The sequence below is a fragment of the Cinclus cinclus genome, chromosome 2 (genome assembly GCF_963662255.1).
Source record: "Cinclus cinclus chromosome 2, bCinCin1.1, whole genome shotgun sequence".
Lineage (NCBI taxonomy): Eukaryota > Metazoa > Chordata > Aves > Passeriformes > Cinclidae > Cinclus > Cinclus cinclus.
In genome coordinates, this window is record NC_085047.1 from 40344852 (window position 1) to 40363137 (window position 18286).

An 18286-nucleotide genomic window follows, 5' to 3' on the forward strand; every position below is an offset into this window, starting at 1 on the left:
TGATGCTGTGCAGGCTGTTACCCATCCTGCTGGAAGGTGGCTGTGGATTTCTCTGTAAGCACGGTGTGGTGATTGCAGCAGTAGAGCAGGCAGAAGTGGAGACTGGAGGAAATGACTGCTAACTACCTTGGAAAGGAATGTAGCTTTTGAAAGGCTGTTTCTTAGGTGGAAATGGGCCTGCTCTTAAGCTCCCTCCAAACATCCTTCTCTAGTGGAATAGCAGCTGAGTGAAGCAACTGACAGGTATATTAAACAGGTGGCCACAGTCTAGGATCCAGTCCTAAAAGAGTAACACAGGAACCCACACCAAGCAGGACCCCTTCTCCTCAACAGAGAGGCAGAGAAGCAGACTGAAGACCTTTCACATACTTAACTGCCTTTGCTCTAAGACCCATCTGCAACGCTGTGCTTACCTGTTTGGAAGAGCAAGGGGGCAGTCATGGTTTCACCAAGCTTGTGTTATATCTCCTATAGTAAAGTTTTGTATTAAAATCAAATTTCAGCTTGAGTGTAGAGTGACACCAGTTCTTGAAGCAGACTATGAGGAAGAAGGTAAGGTTTAGAAAATGGCTAAGCTGTTCAGTCTGCCAGGAAAACCTAAAGCAGCAGTTGCAATGCAGGCAGAAAGGCGTCTTTGGTTGATGCACATTTGCTTCCATTAGTTAGCAGAAAGCTGAAATACCATAAGTACACCACTATAACCCTGCACAGAAGCATTAAAATTGCTGATTATGCTCACCCAAGCAAAATGTAATGGCTGATCCTAGCAGTTCATACGTGCCCCTTGGTATTCCACTACCCTTTCCCCTGATGACTATGAGGCACTAGAGGCCAGAGGAGCTGTAGAAAGCCCAGGGGAGCCACACTCTGCTCCCCCCTCTGAAATAAAGGTGCTTAAGTTGCAGTATAGCACACCCACTGTAAACCGTAAGTGATATTCTAAAGTTGCAGAGATGGAAGTTAACATTGTCCTACACAGTCAAGTCCTGTAGTGTTGCTCCTCTACCGCCATGTTTTATTGGGAGAAGCTGCCCTTTCTTTAAATAAGGCATCATTTCCATGGCTTCCTATGATCTAGGTCGAGGTGAAGGGAATGACTTGTTTCAGACACTGCTGTTGCTTGTTTTCAGTTGTGCTGGCAAAGGCCCTCATTCACTCTGCTGTGCAGGAGGGTGTGTGATGGCACAGCTGCATCCGAGATGCCAATACAAAGTCAGGTTTGGCCTTTCAAACTTCCGAGCAGACGTTTTTCCTCCACAGTACTTCATGCACAGACTCAAACCAAGTGATTTCCAGCACATCAATGAACAATGAGCAAGCTCCAGGCTTCTTACAGGTGGCAAGTGCAATTGGCTTGTATTGTAAGCTAGCCACTGAGAAGGGTAATTGCATAGGGGGCCCTCTGTGTTGGTTTTTGCTTTAAGCTTTCTCTAGTGCTACAGTACTAATAAATTACCCTGGAGAGAAATAAATAAATAGAGGTTGGCATCTCCCAGGCACCATGCTGGAAATCCAGAAGGTTTCAGAAAACCTTCCCCCCCGGTCCTGGGAAGGTAGTCAGCAAATAAAAAAAAGAAAGACAAAGTCCGTATTATACAACTGTCTGTACAGGAGCGATGCACTGTGCGGGAGAGCCGGCTCGCTCCGAGGATGAGGTGGAACGGTTGGTGATTTCTCTCTGCAGTTCCTCCACTTTCTTCTGCAGCTCAGCCCGCTTGGCTAGAAGCTCCTTGTAGCGATTGTGAACAGGTTCCTGCAAGGAAAGTTGTAGCTGAGCACTGGGAGGTCAGCGTGGAAGTGGGAACCCGAGGCACAAAACTGCTGCTGACCTTACGGAGAGCTATGAGGGAAGGAGGTACTTGAGTGTCCTCAGTCTCCAGCCCACAGGTACCTGAGTAGCTGCTCTGGCTCTCAGCTGCTCATTTGGATCCAACATGCACAGTGCAATGGTAGCTAAACAAAACAGCCTGTACATATTTTGAAAGATGGCAATTGCCAAACGCTGATCTCTGACATTTCTGGGGGAGACTGAAGTACTGCAAAGTGTTTGCTGTCTCTAACACTGCAGAGCTGCAAAACGTACCTGCAGACAGGCATGGAGGCAATTGGGAATTTTTGTCCCTTCCTACTAAAACGTTATGTCAGCATTCAGGGTCACGTTCAGACTGCTTGTCTGAGGTGCCTGCCCTGGGTAAGCCAGCTTCCCTGCTGGCGAGGGTGAGACTCCTGTGCCCCAGAGGCAGCCAAAGCAAGCAGCAGGTTCCCATCACCAGTAATTTAAGTACAGCCCCAAAATTCCTATCTAGAACCAGAGAAGTCTTAAGGGTTTTAAGATCTTCTGTAACAGGAATTAAGATAATTTCCCCCATATTCTAAGTAAGAAATTTCCCAGATTGCTGAGAACCTTCAGCTCCTGCAGATTTCACAAGGTGGCGATACCCAGCTGGGCACCTGCACTGGGCAGCTGTAGGTGCTGCTTGCTCTTGCTGGCATTGGAATTTAGACGCTTGTTTTCAGATTTAAGCAGTGGCGGTATCATTACCTAAAGGTCTCGACCTCCGAAGCAGCAGTATTTGTACTAGAAGAGAGGGAAGCAGGAGCAGGAAGAGGCGTACCTGAGGCTTCATCCTGGGGTTCCAGCGGATGTAGTAGCCGACCCACAGCTCAAGGTGGCGCATGCTGGCCACGGGATACAGGACGTGGTTGGAGTAGCTCACGTACAAGGGGTTAGTAAACTCCTCCAGTTGGCTGTTGATGTAAGACCAAAGTGATACAGTCTTTTTTGGAAGGCTCTGTAAGGGAAGGGGGTGGAGGAGGCTTTATTTGCCATACGAATCCCAGCTATCTACAAACTATAGCAGCATAGACGTATGCCTGTCATTAATACAGAGCTGGTTGTTCTTTGTAGCTTAAAAAAAACCCCAAACTGTTCTTTTGATGTAGTTATTGTACTCAAAGCACATGGATGCAAGCAGGCACACATGTCCTGGCACGGAAGGACCCCTCTGACCCACCCAGTTGCCAACACAGACCAGGAATCACCATTGCTACAGCGAGGGGACACTGCCATGTGAACTCCCTTTAGTGTTTTAGTCAAACTTCACTTCTCTGAAGTGCTCCTGGAGGACTTGCTGGAGTATTTCATTGCAAAGGAAGAAAACATTTGACTTAGGCCCTGATCTAGTGGAGTAATTATGCCTGTGGATACTCCCACTAAAACCAGTGCTGAAGTATTTGCTAGTTTGAGTATTTCACTAGGCTGAGGCCTTTAAAAAAAGAAAATCCCAAACCATGTGCAAATAGCATGCAGATTTCTTCCCTGGAAATGACAATTACCAATCACTGTGGACTCCAGAGAAACAAGGACACCGATTTCACTATAGGAAAATGCTGTCACTTTTATTTTCCAGCTAGTTTTTAGTACTATTTTAAACTGATGTTCTAGCAAATATAATCACATCAGGTCCACGCAGTACTGCCCTCGTGTACCTCTGTGCTGTTAGGCTGCAGCCTTTGGTGACAGAATGCTTCATCTTCAGGTAAGTAAGACAGAATGAGTGGCACTGTTTTCCTCCTAATTCCAGACTGGGTCTGGATGTACACATCCCTACACTCCTCCCTGGGCAAACAAACCTCAGTCAGACTGCAGGGCAGAGCTGGCTTGTGGCAGGACACAGAGGCATGTCCTTAATAATAGCAGGAGATTTGTCCTCTCCTGGGAAGATGCAGGAACAGCAAGAGCACACATAAAAACCAGTTACTTGCTGTTACCTGTGTGTGCAGAATGCACAGCACACACCAGGTAGTTTAAAGCACCCTAAATGGACCACTTCAAAGAAAAGGCATGACAAAAAAGTACCAGTTCCCAGAGAGAAGGTTACAGTAAACTGAAATTCAAAGCAAAACTGCATTACCACTACCTGGGAAACACCAGGAGCATTCAACCACTAGTGACTAACTGGAAGTAGACAGAGTGTCCAGAAGGGAGATGGTGTTGCTCTGAAACATGAAGCCTCCAACAGACAGCAGTTTATGCAAAAAGGAAAGTCCCCCAAGTCCAAGCTGTTGAGAAGGGGGCTTGGCATTTCCCAGATTCACATCTACAACTATCTCTGCGTGAGGAACCAGCTTCTGTAGTGACATCTGGCCAACTAAAGCAATCAGGAACAGGCTTTTACATCAGAGAGAAGCTGTCTTACCTCCTTCATTCTCTGCTGCTCACTGCTGCACAGGAAGGTCCCAAATAAACAGCTGTACAGGTGATCCAGGATGGTGATGAGGAAGTACTCATTGAACTCAAATGCTGTGGGAAACTTCAGGCAGAAACTGAAAATTAGTTTGGGATTTTAAAACAGGAAAAGGAACTTTCTCCCACACTGTGGTCTTTGTAAGGAGTTGGCCTCTTGATTTCTAGAACAGGATCTGTCCCTGTTCCCTGCCTGGCTGGCTATTCGGGGCCATATTTGCTCCTTCCAGGAGCAAGAGTTTCCCTCTTGGAAAGCTGTTTTGCATGTTCAGAGAGGAATTCTGAGCAAAAGCCAGAGGTCTGAGGGGTTAGAGCACTGTGTTTATGTATACTCAGTGCTGCTTCAAATTGTAGCTTGCTCTGCTATGCCTGTCCCGCATGGCAAGCCATGCAGCCAGACTGTGAAACAAAAGGCACACGTGAAATAAACACATTAAAAAAGTGGAAAATTCCCAGGGCCAAATGGAAATAACCTGGGTGTCTAACACAGCACTTCCCAGAGGGAACAGCAGGGAGGCACCTTGTGACAGAGGTCAGCAGGAGCAAAAGGTCTATGGGCACAGGCCATGTTTGTTGCTGAGTTCTGTGTATAAACAATCTGAGCTGAGACAGGGGCAACTGAAGCTCCAGAAAGGGTCAATAAGAAAAATGCAGTGAACTGCAAAGACATGCAGGGGTGATGGAGAGGAGAGAGGGAGACCTTCCTCCTTCACAACCACCCTCCTCTTCCCAGGCTGCCCCAGTTGTGACATCATGACATCACCAGCTGCAGGTCAGGATGCCCACCTGTAGGAGCAATCGAAGGAGACCACAATGAAAGTGACTTTTGATGATGGCAAAGCCTCCTCTTCTCTCTGCATGGATGTGGTACAGTGTGATATATAGTGCCATCCTTCTCTTCCATTTCTCCTGGCTTAACCCAGGGTGAGCCTAGCTTTTTTCCCCATGAACTGCTGACCATAGCTGACCTGTGTGCCACAGAAGATACAAAAAACCTTCCGGGTTCCATGGGAACCATGTGCCTGGGGAAAAACCTCACAGACATAGGGTATCTTTCCTGGACTGTACCGCTGCCATGCCTGGTCTGAAGTGAGGCACTAAGCTCTGTACCTCACATTTTGAAATGGGAGCAGTACATTTGCCTTCAAAAGAAGTTAAAATGGAGCATGTAACAAGATCATCTTGGGCAGAGGCAACAGGGATCTGTTGCACTCACCATGCTAGGGACTTACATTAGCAAGTGCTTTCAGACTCTTTGCTAAACAGATTCCCAACAAGCCTGCTGCCAGAATCAAAGCAAGAGTACAAGCCCAGGAAGGAGAGCCTGCACACTGGAAAGCATTCCTGTGTCCAGACACTGTGCCATGTCTGGGTGCACTGGCTGTGTGGACACAGGTGCCACCCAGCAGTTTACCTGTCTTGTCATTTGCCAGACACAGTCGATGAACTGCAGGAAGACGGGAGAGCGATCTGCATCTGCGTGATTCTTGTCCCCATGGCCAACTCTCTGAAACAGCAGGACAAAGAACACGAGTCACACAGGGCTTCATGGGGAAACTGCTGGGGTCTGCTCTCAGTCACCTAAACCTTTACCAACAGCTTTAAAAAACTTCAAATGGGTCCTGATACTCCTTTGTCCATATCAGTGAGTAAAGGAGTAAAGGACAGCTACTCTCTTTGTCTTTGAAGTGAAAATTTTTTATGGGGATATTTTCATGCTAAGTTAAAACAAGAGTTGTTTGAGTAGAGGCTCCAGATGCTATGCTGGCACTGATTTCAGTTAATAGCTAAAGTTCAGAAGGAAAAAAAAGAGAATGCTTTTTTCTTCAGTTGCAGCTGTTGTCCTGGCTACTTCAGTAGTAGAGGGTGATAGATGCAAACACTACCTACAGGCACGGCATGCGGCGATAACCGTCACGCAACACCTCGCGGCTTCCAAGAGCTGTACAAACACCAGCCCAGCCCATCTCCTGCCACCTCCAGAGAGGCAGCAGTGACAGTATTCCCAGAAGCAGGCCTCCAACCCTGGCCGTGCTGTGTGGCCAACACATGTGAGGCACAACTCTGCAGAACTAGCGGAGTACATTAATGGTTATATATTACCCGGGAGCCCCAAGTACTGTACCAAGATAGCACGAGAGCAAGAGATCCCTAATACTGTTCTCCCCTCACCAAAGGAAGTCATTGTCAGTATTTTCCTCATCTAGACAGTGAGGAAGCTAAAACACTCATTGTTCAAATACTAGATAACAAGTTTTGCTGCAGCAGAACCTCAGTTGCTTTAGTGCCTCAGTTTCCCCACCTTCCTCAAAGCATTTGACTGTGCAACCCACAACTGAAAGTGCTGTACACAGATCTTGTTCTAGCCCATGCAAAATTAACAACCACTACAAAACAGCTAGGAGCAAAACACCATAGGAACAAAGACTGAAAGGATACTACTGAAAGGCTCTCTCAATTCCCATAACAAACTGCTGTGTCACAAGCCCACAAAGCTGCCTCTCTGCCAACTGCAAGGGCACAACAACAAACTGCTCTTGGTCCAGACTCAAACTGCTGCTCTTTCACCTAAATAATTAGAAGCCTCTCCAAAAATAAAGTGTGCCTGAAGAAAATGTGAGGTCAAGGCTATAAACAAATTCCCCAACCTCTTCAATTCCAAAGCATTTCTTAGATGATCGTGCCCAAGCAGTCTGAGAAAATGGACTGAACTGGGAACAAAGACAAAAAAATACCCCAGTGGTCTCTGCCAACTCCCAGCAGAAATGCCAGCACTGAACCCAAAGCACATTGCTAGTTTAAGCCTAAGCATGGGAACATGACATTATCAGTCAGACATCTGAGACATTTAAACGCCACCTGTTCTTTGTATCTGACCAGTCCAGTCCCAAGTAGGTTAAGAGATGAATGGAATTATAGGTAGAAAACAATAACAGCAGCATTCACCTCTCATGTGTGAGTTCAGCCAGGGAAGTTCTCATAGGAAATGTTAAACTCCCCTGAACTTTCTGTTCACTGCCTTCCGTGGGCTAGTGACTCACCAGCTGAAATCTGTGGCCAAAGCTCAGCCACTCCTTCTCCACGAGCACTTCAAACCCCCTGATGGTTCGGTAGTAGCCATCCAACATGAGCAGGGCGAGAGAGGTGAGCTGGGCTGTCCGGTCCCAGCCATCACTGCAGTGCACAACCACAGATGTCTTCCCTGATTCCACTTTGTCAGCAATCCGAAGGGCTCCAGCAAGAATGAGCTAGGACAAGGGAAAAAACAAATTACAAAATCTCTTTGGAACAGAAACTATAAATGAAATATGGCTAGTGACAGCACAGGACAAACCAAGGGCTCTGCTTGCCTCAAGGAGAATAGTAAATCAATTCAAACTACTTTTATAACTAGGACAGCAAACTGGTGAACACATTTTCTGTTCCAGCAAGATGACGACACACCTAAACTGTAGTGTAGGCACAACTCTAGAGGAGCCATTGCACAAAGCTCAGCCCTTGGACAAGTCAAGATTTAAATGCAGGAGCATTTTGTGTCTGATAGGAATGGCCATCACCTTGCAGCTGCCCCACGACCAGGTCTGCCCCTCAGCAGAGCAACAATGTAAGCTGGACGTTTTTAGGACAGAAAGAACATTATTTGAAAACCAGCATCAGGAGAAGCCAAAACATTTTGCCGCCTTATTCTGACTCTGCTTGGATTCCAGAGCGGCTGAGAGGGCCCAAACTCCCAACATTTGCTTGTCTGGACCAGGCAATAATGCCACCATGTTAAGGAGCCAAGTCAAGAACTTGGCAACTCTGTGTCTCCTGAGTTCTAAGCAGAGCTTTCACAGTTATACATCACCCAGGGACACCCTTCACTTCCAAAACACCATCTTTCAGTACTTCAGCCCCCTCTCTTGTCCCTTTCCTCATCTCCTTAATATTCCTCACTCCAAGAAACTATGGTTTTATTACTTATAAATAGAAAACAAATTATAAGTCTTTACATTTACAAGGAATTGAAAATCCTGGAGTTAGCTCTGGATATTTTCCCCAGACTGGTAGGGACTTGTGGTTACTCAGCCAAACGCAGTGGATGCAGACATGCATACCTTGATATGCTCTAGCCAGTGAGTTGACTCTAAATTAGACAGCCAATGAGTCTCCTCGATATTGGGATACACAATTTCTTTCAGTTTTCTCAGCGACTCTCTCATAACATGAATATTGTGAATATCCAGGAACACTAGTTCTGCATTCTGATAGGCATCCTCGCTCTCATAGCCCCCTCCTTTAGCCTGAAGAACAAAATTCACATACAAATCATTAAGAAATACCATATTTTGTAGTTTATCCCAGTCATTTGTCCTGAGCAAATAGCAGCTGACAAAATACGACAGTGGCTGGGCTATCTACAGCAGGCAAAAACCATTGGCTTTATCTTACAGCTGGGAGCAAACATGTATGGGCACACACTTTGTGTCTCTCTTCTGCAGTACCTAATGAATGCTATAATTTTTACCAAAGAATATCACATTACAAGCCTTCTTTTCCTCTGTAATTATAATTTATCCCCATTCAAGCTGTTAACTCATTACATTCGCCAATCTATCATTTAAAAATTTACCATACTATTACAGAGGAGGAGAACCCACACACTAATTGCATTTCCTAAGTAGTGGGAAAGGCAGACTAAAAAAAAAAAATCTTTACTGCAACAAAACAGTTCCACCATTAAAACAAAGCTTAAAGTGATAGCATGGAACACAATTTTTAAAAGGGTAGAATGATGGACTCTGGGAACTGGCCTGTCATTCTCACCTCTGTGCCTGGTAGGATCATGGAACAGATCCTTCTAGAAGATATGCTAGGGCATGTGGAGGACAGGGAGGTTATTCAGGATAGCCAGCACAGCTTCATCAAGGGCAAATCCTGCCTGACCAGCCCAGTGGCCTTCTAGGATGGAGAGACTACAGCAGCAGATAAGGGAAGGGCTATGGGTGCCATCTACCCGGACTTGTGTAAAGCCTTTGAGACAGTTTCCCACAACATCCTTCTCTGTAGACTGGAGATGGTGGGCAGAGAGTTTGATGGATAAGAAGTTGGATAGTCACAGCTAGAGGGTAGGGGCAAATTGCTCAATGTCCAGGCAGTGACAAGTGGTGTCCCTGAGGAGTCCATATTAGGACTAGTGCTATTTAATATCTTCATCAATGACACAAACAGAGGATCAAGTGCACCCTCATCGGGTGTGCAGACAACACCAAGCTGAGTGGTACAGCTGACACTCCTGAAGGATGGGATGCCATCCAGAGGGATCTGGACAAGCTCAGGAAGTGGGCCCATGGGAACGCTATGAGGTTTTACAAGAGTGGGTGCCAGGTGCTGCACCTGGGTTGGGGCAACCCCTTGTATCAGCACAGGTTGGGTGATGAACTGATCAGAGCAGCCCTGCTGAGAAGGAGTTGGGGGTGGGGTGGATGAAAAGCTCATCATTAGCTGGCAGCCAGTCTTGTCCTAGGCTGCATCCAGAGCAGCGTGGGCAGCAGGGCCAGGGAGGGGATTCTGCCCCTCTGCTCTGCTCAGGCCCCACCAGCAGTGCTGGGTCCACCCCTGGGGTCCCAGCACAAGAAGGACATGGACCTGTTGGATCAAATCCACAGAGATGATCAGAGGTCTGGAGCACCTCTCCTGTGAGGAAAGGCTGAGAAGGGAAGCCCCTGGAGAGACCTTACAGCAGCCTTCCAGTACTTAAAGGAGGCTTATAAGAAAGATGGGGATAGATGTTTTAGTTGGGCCTGTTGTAACAGGATAAGGGGTAATGCTTTGAAAGCAATAGAGGGTAGATCCAGACTAGACATAAAGACAAAATTTTTCACAGTAAGGGTGGTAAAACACTGGAATAGTATTTCCAGAACAGCGGTAGATGCCTCACTCTTGAAAACATTCAAGGTCAGGTTGGACAGGGCTCTGAGCCCTGTTACAGGAAGCAGTCCTTCAGCCACGTGAATTGAAAAAATGGTGATACACAAGGTACAGGGTGCTAGAGTCTGACCTCAGTACTACGTCAATTTTTTTCCCCCTTCCAATCTCATTTTTCATTGTAAATTAATATAAAGGATTGTCAGCAGTCAGGTATAAAAGTCTATCTAGAGAATCAGATCACTGCATGCAGACTTCTGCAGTGGAAAACCCTTTTGTGATCCTTAAGAATAATATGAAATGGTGTTGGGAAATGTGCTCTAAATCATTACATTCCCAGTTTTAGACAAAGTACCCAACCTTATTGGCAACAGCATTCACGCTAGGCCTTGCATCAAATATGAAGATTTTATGGGACTGGGCATTAGAATCCATGATGGCTTGAAGGTACTTTTCATCTTCCTTGCTCCGCTTGCCACTCACTCCCACCATGGGCTGGCTACAGCGAGTGATCGTTGCTTGACTTTCTGGGTGAATCCATGACAAGACCTTCAGAAACAAATGGGAAATAAATAAAGGAAAAATTGGATTCATTAAACCAGTGAAGTGAATTACCTGTAATGGCTTGCTCTGGGATACTGTATCAGTGGGTTCCAGAAGGCTGGATTCTATTAAATCACAGCTGAATGAAAGAACTCACTCTTCTGTCCTTATTCATTCTGGTGGCATTTCCAAAGTTTGAACAAACAAAAGGTGATCAAATTGTTTAAGTCTGACTTTTAAATATGATGCAGACTGTTTTTCTGGCTGTTGTGTGAGTCAGTATATGGGCTGTCTTACTTTATGTTACATCATGTAAAAGTTAAGCACTTTAAGAACAGACTGAATTTTCTACAGACTTGAGGAGTAAACCCCTATAAACCTGAGGAGTAACTTTTCAGTTACCTCTGAAATAATCATCATAACAATGTGCTTTGTCTTAATTTCATTAAATAAGTGCTCTCATCAAGACTATCACTACGTACTTCTCTGTCCTGAAAATTGTCCCAGACAATTGTAAACAGCCAAGCAGGGCTGCCTTGTGTTTCCCATTCAGGAACTGAATTGACACTTGGTCTGAGTTGTGCTAAATTATCTTATCTTCTAGTTTTGGTTTAGTCTACATCTCTTTCACAACAGTAGTTACAGCAGACACTGTTGTTTTCTATGTACTCAAACATGTTGTCGCTTTTATTATCCGCTGACCAATTATTTGCTCCCTGGAATTCACCCAGCCTGATATTGGTATTACTTATTGTCCAAAGGTATGTGTAACAAAACCACATCAAAGTGGCTTCTTCTGTCCCACTCACTGGTATGCGTCCTCTGGATCTGAAGGATGCCACTCTCTTTAACTCCTCATCGGGAATGTTTACAGGCACAGCTAGAATGGCAGGGTATGTATCACACAGCTCATAGCGCTCATTAATCTTGGTCAGCCTCCAGCTTTCATTGGGAATTCCCTAAAGAGGAAACTGCAGGTTAGCAAATGAGTTGCTCTAAGACTTCAGCACAGACAAATCCCCAGACCTGAAATTCAAGGCAACGTTTGTTAATGAAGGACATTTAGGGCTGGCACCTGGAAATGCGTTATCTTGGTAACTTGCATTTCATGTCTCTTCCCAGAGAGGTGGATGTTTTGCTCAAGTCACTGAAGGGCAGGGAAACTGAGCTTCAGTCAGGGTCACCCATGGCAAAGGAACTGTGGAGGCCACACATGTAGCAACACAGGTGGTCCCCCTGAGTCCATCTTTAAGTTACCTCCTGGTCTCATCATGGGCTTGCAGGAGAGCCAGGAGCAGGACAGAATGAGTGACCAACTCAGACCCCCTCACGTCACATAGGTTAAATATGTTGGGTGGAATACTGGAGATACAAAGTGGAGTTACCAGACAGGATGGAGGGGAGGGGGAGAAGAGAGAACAGACAGTAAAACACCCCAAAAAATCATCCTGATTTGGGTTTAGTTCAGTGTTTGTGGCACACCTGTGAAAACCTCTAAAACCACCAAAAACTTAACAACTGTTTGTCTCTGTTTGCAGGACTGTATGTGATGTGCAACTTACACGTTTCCATTGCGCTAAGCTCTCTGACTGTACAAAGGACTTGGGCTGAGAGAACAGGCAATCTCCATACACACACACACACACACACACACACACACCATAGAGCTCAGTATGCTGTGATGATGGGGAAGCCACTCAAGAGCTTCCCAGACAACAATCTCCAAGTAACACCTGAAGCACAAAACCCTGACAACCTGCAGACTTGGTCTGGCTGATGCTGGGAGAGAACAGACCAACAGGGAGCAGCTGCCTGCAAGGAGAGATTTAAACAGACTCCCACTGCAGCAGGGGTGAGCACTGACACAAAGCATCTCTGTGGGGAAGACACATCTGCTGCAGCAAACATGGCCAGGCTGTGAAGCACCGAGTGTGTTTTAGGGGAACATCAACTCTTTACACAATACACGCCTCTGTTCTAAAGAACATTACTTCATTTCAAAGGAGGGTGGTGGGACATTGATTACCACTGTCGTGGCTCCCACAGGAAATAAATGACACATCTAACACGAGTCAGACGAGCTGTGATAATTACAGCTGACCCACACAGACTTCAGCCTTCCCCATCCCAGTGGTGAGTCACGCTGTCAAAAGAGGTCATGGTTAGAAATCTGAGGGGATGCCAGACCTTCTGTCTAATATCAGTCACACAACTCTGCTTTGTGAGCCACTGCTGTCCTTTGGCCCTCCCTGGGATGGAAATGTTACTACAAGGATCACCCCAAAAGCCTGAAGGAAAGCTATTTTTGGCACTGTCTGAAGCTGAAGAATTGGCAGAACCAAACATCAAGCAATGTGTATACACAGCTCAAACTTACTTATGGAATCTGCTGGGCCCACCAGCTCTGCTGCCAGCCAGGGAATAGCTAGACTCCTGCCAGTGACCAATCTGTTCACTACCTGGAAGTGGACTGATGGCAAATTAGTTCTCAGTCCTGTCCTAATAAGCATATGCAATGGATCCATAAGCAATTCTGGAAAATTGCACCTCCCCCAAATCTGAGTGAAAATTACACGGTCAGCACAGTCTTGGCAAGAAAAATTAGAGCTAACAAACAGCTACATGGAAGAAAAGCTCCTTTTCATTTTACCTAGCAACTCTACCAATGCTCATGGAGAAGACCAAGGAGCAGGCACTGGAAAGCACCCTCTTCACAGTGCTGGGCAGAGTGGCTTCAGAACACACTGAGATCTAAAGCTCTCCAAAGCTCTTTCAGCTGCTACACTGACAAACCTAAAGGAAATCTTTCCTCAGAAATAGCCCAGACCAGAAAAATCCATGACGAGCCCCCAGAGAAAGAAAAGATGTTGTGTGTCAACATTCAAATTTTTTTTTTGACTCATGGGGAATGTCTGCTTTTCCCTGGCCCAGGAGCCTTGAATCACAGCACCACCCAGAACACTTTGGATTTGGATCGTGACTTTCTCTAAGGACTGGAAGCAAACCGAAATAAGCCAAGTGGGCTAGAAGAGAAGCTGAATTTGCATCTTCCCTGGACATTTGCCATAATGCAGTGTAGCTTCTGCATTTATTCGTGCTCCTTCAGATTTGCCCTTTCTCCAGCTGGAATCAATAGAAAATGCTAAACGTGATATAAAGCACACTGGTATTTCCTCATCTAAGATGCATTTCACTGCTTCCCAGTGAGTTGTAAGCACCCAAAAGCCTATAAAAACCAAACTGTTACAGATGTAATTCAATAAAACTCTGCAGGCTAAGGAGTGGCTCTGGGTGCTGCCTGCCTGTGCACCTGCAGGAGGAGCTCAGGCATGCCTCACTAAAAGCAGCTTGTGATCATCCTGAAGCTGCCAGGGCATGTGGCATGTCCACATTAGTGACCAGAGACTTCTGCACAGGTCTGCCTTCTACAGGTAAATAAATGCTGCTAGCAGTCCCTGATTCTAAGGGAATTAATATCTCTGGTGGCTGCCAGAGGGCAAACTAAGGAAGGCAGCAAAGCCACATGTATAGTCATAAATTAAATATACCCATGACCATTCTCAGTGAGCCCAGCTGATGCAATGCACCTCACATCTGTACTCATAAACTCATTTATCCTCCAAACAGGACATTTTGTCCAAACTGACACTGGTGATCCCTGACTTGCATCACAGCACCTTTGTGCGTGGCTAAAGATGCTCGAACACACTCACTCAAGAGATGGATGGTAACAGCCTGGACTGTAGCTATGCCTGAAGCTTGCCCCTGTGCTTGGGAACACTCCTTACATCTATATCATCTAACCACAGAGACACAGCCTTTGTGTCCTCTCCACACATAAACTAGCCTTGGCTTCCCTCTAGATAGACATTCATGCCTTACTGTAATGACTTGGGTTTGGTTATCACTTGATGTTGTGGAAGATGGAGTTTCTTTGTTTGCAAGGAAAACTTGTTGAAGCCACACCAGCACAGCACCGACACCACCACCTTGCAAAGCACATGGTGAAAGTTCAGCACATGAGGATCATTCACTGACAGGAAAAAAATAATTTCCTTGCTGTAGTTACATGCAGTCATGCCTCTCTATGGGATCAGGCAGATCCACTCTGAGCTTAGACATGTCAGTGCACCTTGATCTGCAGCAGGCAGCACAGGATACAGCTGCAGAGCCAAGATGGTCCCTCTGCCACTTACTGAGCCCAGGCTGAGTCCACTCAGCACCAGAGAGCTGTGATCTGTTCTGTAGTAGAGACATACCCAGCATAAGCAGGACCTCAGTTAAACCATGGGACATTTAACAGTTCAATCCTCACTATGCTCCCTTAAGCTACACCCAACAATCCTCTGGAGAATGATGTTATTAAGCTCTACCTTTCCAATTCTGCTTGTATACTAATGCTGGGCACTTCTTTAATCCTAAAAACATGTCAGTTCTTCTGAATTATTAGTTTCTACATGTTTTCTCTGAAAGCAGCAATCACAGCCCTACACTGTGGCTCCCCAGTAGATACAACTAGAGCAAAGGATATTAGACAAGAATGACTTTTGTAGGAAAACATCACAACTTCACAACCTCTTGTAATATTTTCCAAATGCTCCTCACCTTATTAAGGAAAATAAACTTTAAGTTACTCCAAAGGCATCTTAAGGACTTTACGTTTCAAGTGAGGTCTTATTCACTTTGCAATTCTGTTTTATATTCTGCCAGCCCATGTGTAATAAAAATCAGGGAGCAATTTCAGTTTTAAATTTCATTTGCTACATGTGATTCCATTTACCAACTAAATCTCAAACCTCTCTGAGATCTTTTTGTTCTCTACAGGTTGTTTATTACTCCCCATAGTTTTACACAATCACAGATTTTTAATAAGTTGCATATTTCCATCCTTCCCAAGAATGCTAACAGGGAAGTTAGGGGTTTACTGAGTATCTTTCCAAATTGCTACAATTGTTATCATTGTGACATATTTCTATTAATCTTAATAAAAAATATAATAAATAAATAATACCACACTTAAACTTGCATCTACACATGTCTACCAGTGTGGACATGGATCTTACCATGGATCCTGGTCTAAAAGACTTTTCTGGATGCCCAGCAGTTGGGAGTTTACTTTTGCTTCACTCCCCTCTCCATGTGTGTCCCTGCTCCCACAGGGAAAAGACTGACCTGGCCTAAGATATGACAAGTTAATGCCTGGCCATCCTGCTGGGCTGCCCTAGGCCAGCTCTTCTCCAACAGTTTTTTTAAGCCAATTCCAGAAGGTCCTGCTGACATTGCATATGTCCTGCTTTTCTATTTCTGATCACAATTCATACAGTCAGAGACAGGTAATCCCATTATCTGATTTGATGATGCCAGTTTTGTTTCACTGTTAACGAATCCCCGCTGCCATTCCAAGACATAATCCTGATTTACTGTAGTATTTGTTATTGCTTTAGCAGAACCTGGTTGGATTAAGAAAAAAGGCTATGACATTCACACAGATAAATTGAACATCCATAGTTACAAATGCTGGAATTAAATAAACAGACTGAAATACCTAAAGTTTTGGAGGGGACGTAAAGCATCATGCTGCAGGACCTAAATCAATCTAACAAAAGGGATGAAACTCTCCTCCTGGCCAGATCACAACATAAACATCTACTGGAGTAGGGTTTGCTGCTTCCTCAGCAGCTGGTGTTGGTCACTTCTGGAGATAAGGAACTGGAACAGATGGATTGTGTGATCTGGAATGGTAGTGAGTGTGGCCCATCACGGGTAAAACTCAGAAAGGCTGTGGCTGCAAAAATACTGGTTTGGATTCGCTTTTGCACTTGCCAGTGTAAAGAAATGACTGTGGGCTTCAGCATGTGGACATTAGTTTGGTTTCTTGGCATAGAAGCAGTCAGGCAAGTTTGTCCTTCCCACTCACAAACAACACAAAAGCAGGCCACAGCACAAGTACACACTGCAGCAATGCCTCAGATGTGTCATGTTTTACACCCATTCTCTTTACAGAAGGGCCATGAAGAGCTGCTAATCACAGGCATGCAAACACATGTATCCTTACACCATGTAACCAAATTCCTGACAAAATTAAGGTGCACCAAATCACATATAAAAATCACGTATAAAAACTAATATGGACAGAAAAGCTGCTATCATAAAAACTCACATGCCAGGATTTAGAAAATGGAGTCATCTACACTGAAATTACCTAAGGTCACCCTTTCTTCTTTCCAGGTGCTGTAAAAATGTCTTTTGCACTTCACCTGTCTTGACTGATGCTTGGCTGAGTGAATGCTGTGCTTTCCAGTGGAGATTATTTTGATAGCACAGGTACTCTTTAGTTGCTACTCCAAAATTCTCAGCCCTACAAAGAAGTATCTTGCTCAAATAACTTGGGCTGCAAATCCATCTCTACAAGCAGATCTTCCCATAAAATAACTACCAAGAAGGAGGTAAATTCTAAACAAACAATAACCCCTACATTATCTGATCTTACGGTGAAGATGACCTTAGACACAAAGTGATTACAAGTTTGTCTCGACCAGGATTTTAGACTATGGCATCTCATTTCAAAACACACACTTCTTTGCAATGAAGGCAGCATACAGTGAGATACAGTAAGACACATCTCACTTCCCATTAGCAGCGTAGAAGGCAGCATTCTATCTTAGGCAGCTATTTTAGGAGAGAACACATCACCCCCAACAGTGAAGCGCTCACTCCCATCTGTTAATGACAGGCCTAGATAACCAATTTAGAAGGCATGCCCAGCTTTTAGAAGACTAGAACTAGAAAAATGAATCCTTAGGTTTTGGACTCCAGAAATCAGATGAGCAGCTAGGCTGGGATAGAGGTCTAGTTTTGTTTGACTTGATGAGAAAGACCCAAATAAATCTTCAAATTGCATGGCTTAACATTTCTTAATTTTACAATGGAAAATTGGTTTTATTTTGACGAATCTGGAGGAGACAGAAGCTTATTGTGTCCAGGGCAAATGTGTCACCAAATCATGCTCCTTCTACTTCAGAATTTTATGACAGGAAGAATTTTATGGCAGGAAAAACCAAAATTTTCCCATCTTTTACTCTAGAGAGGACTACTCAAGTTTATACCACAGTATTCCTAATCAACAGCCTGTCACTTCATAATCATTAATACCTTTGATCAGGTATGATCTACTCTGAACAAACTGCAACTGTGTTCTAAACTGGTAAATCACAGTACTCTCTAGGTTGATCCCTATGCTGAGAAACCACGCCTTAAGATAGTGAAGGCATTCTACACTTAATTTTTTTTTCCCTCCAAATTGCTGTTTAAGACAGGAAAACGTTGAAAGAATTAAAACTAATCCAAGGAAGCACTGAGATGTGAAACTCAACAATGGGATGCCTGTACCTGGAACATACACGCTCCATTCCCCACTGGCAGCAGCACCCAATCACCAAGCCAGAGCATTAGTTATTTCTAGCAGAGCCTAAAGTCAGCTCTCTGCCACCTGAGCTAATGTCCATCAGTGGATGCCTCTATTTCAGAAGCTGTACTGCTCCCAACAAGCACTGCAACATGGAGAACAACACCCTAACCAAGCCTGCATGG

The 18286-nt window shown here is 44.9% G+C and overlaps 1 protein-coding gene across 2 annotated transcripts in view; it reads right to left on the reverse strand.

Moving 5' to 3' along the window:
• Positions 1 to 1591: 1591 nt before the first annotated feature.
• MTMR2 (myotubularin related protein 2) overlaps positions 1592 to 18286 on the reverse strand; it is a 39081-nt gene continuing 22386 nt past the window's right edge. For both annotated transcript variants that reach the window (XM_062514424.1, XM_062514432.1), the window contains exons 7-14: positions 11506 to 11655; positions 10514 to 10702; positions 8344 to 8529; positions 7288 to 7494; positions 5661 to 5753; positions 4200 to 4313; positions 2616 to 2792; positions 1592 to 1753 (exon numbers count right to left, since the gene is read on the reverse strand). In XM_062514424.1, the coding sequence (XP_062370408.1) occupies positions 1592 to 1753; positions 2616 to 2792; positions 4200 to 4313; positions 5661 to 5753; positions 7288 to 7494; positions 8344 to 8529; positions 10514 to 10702; positions 11506 to 11655 (1278 nt within the window). The remainder of the gene's footprint in view (positions 1754 to 2615; positions 2793 to 4199; positions 4314 to 5660; positions 5754 to 7287; positions 7495 to 8343; positions 8530 to 10513; positions 10703 to 11505; positions 11656 to 18286) is intronic.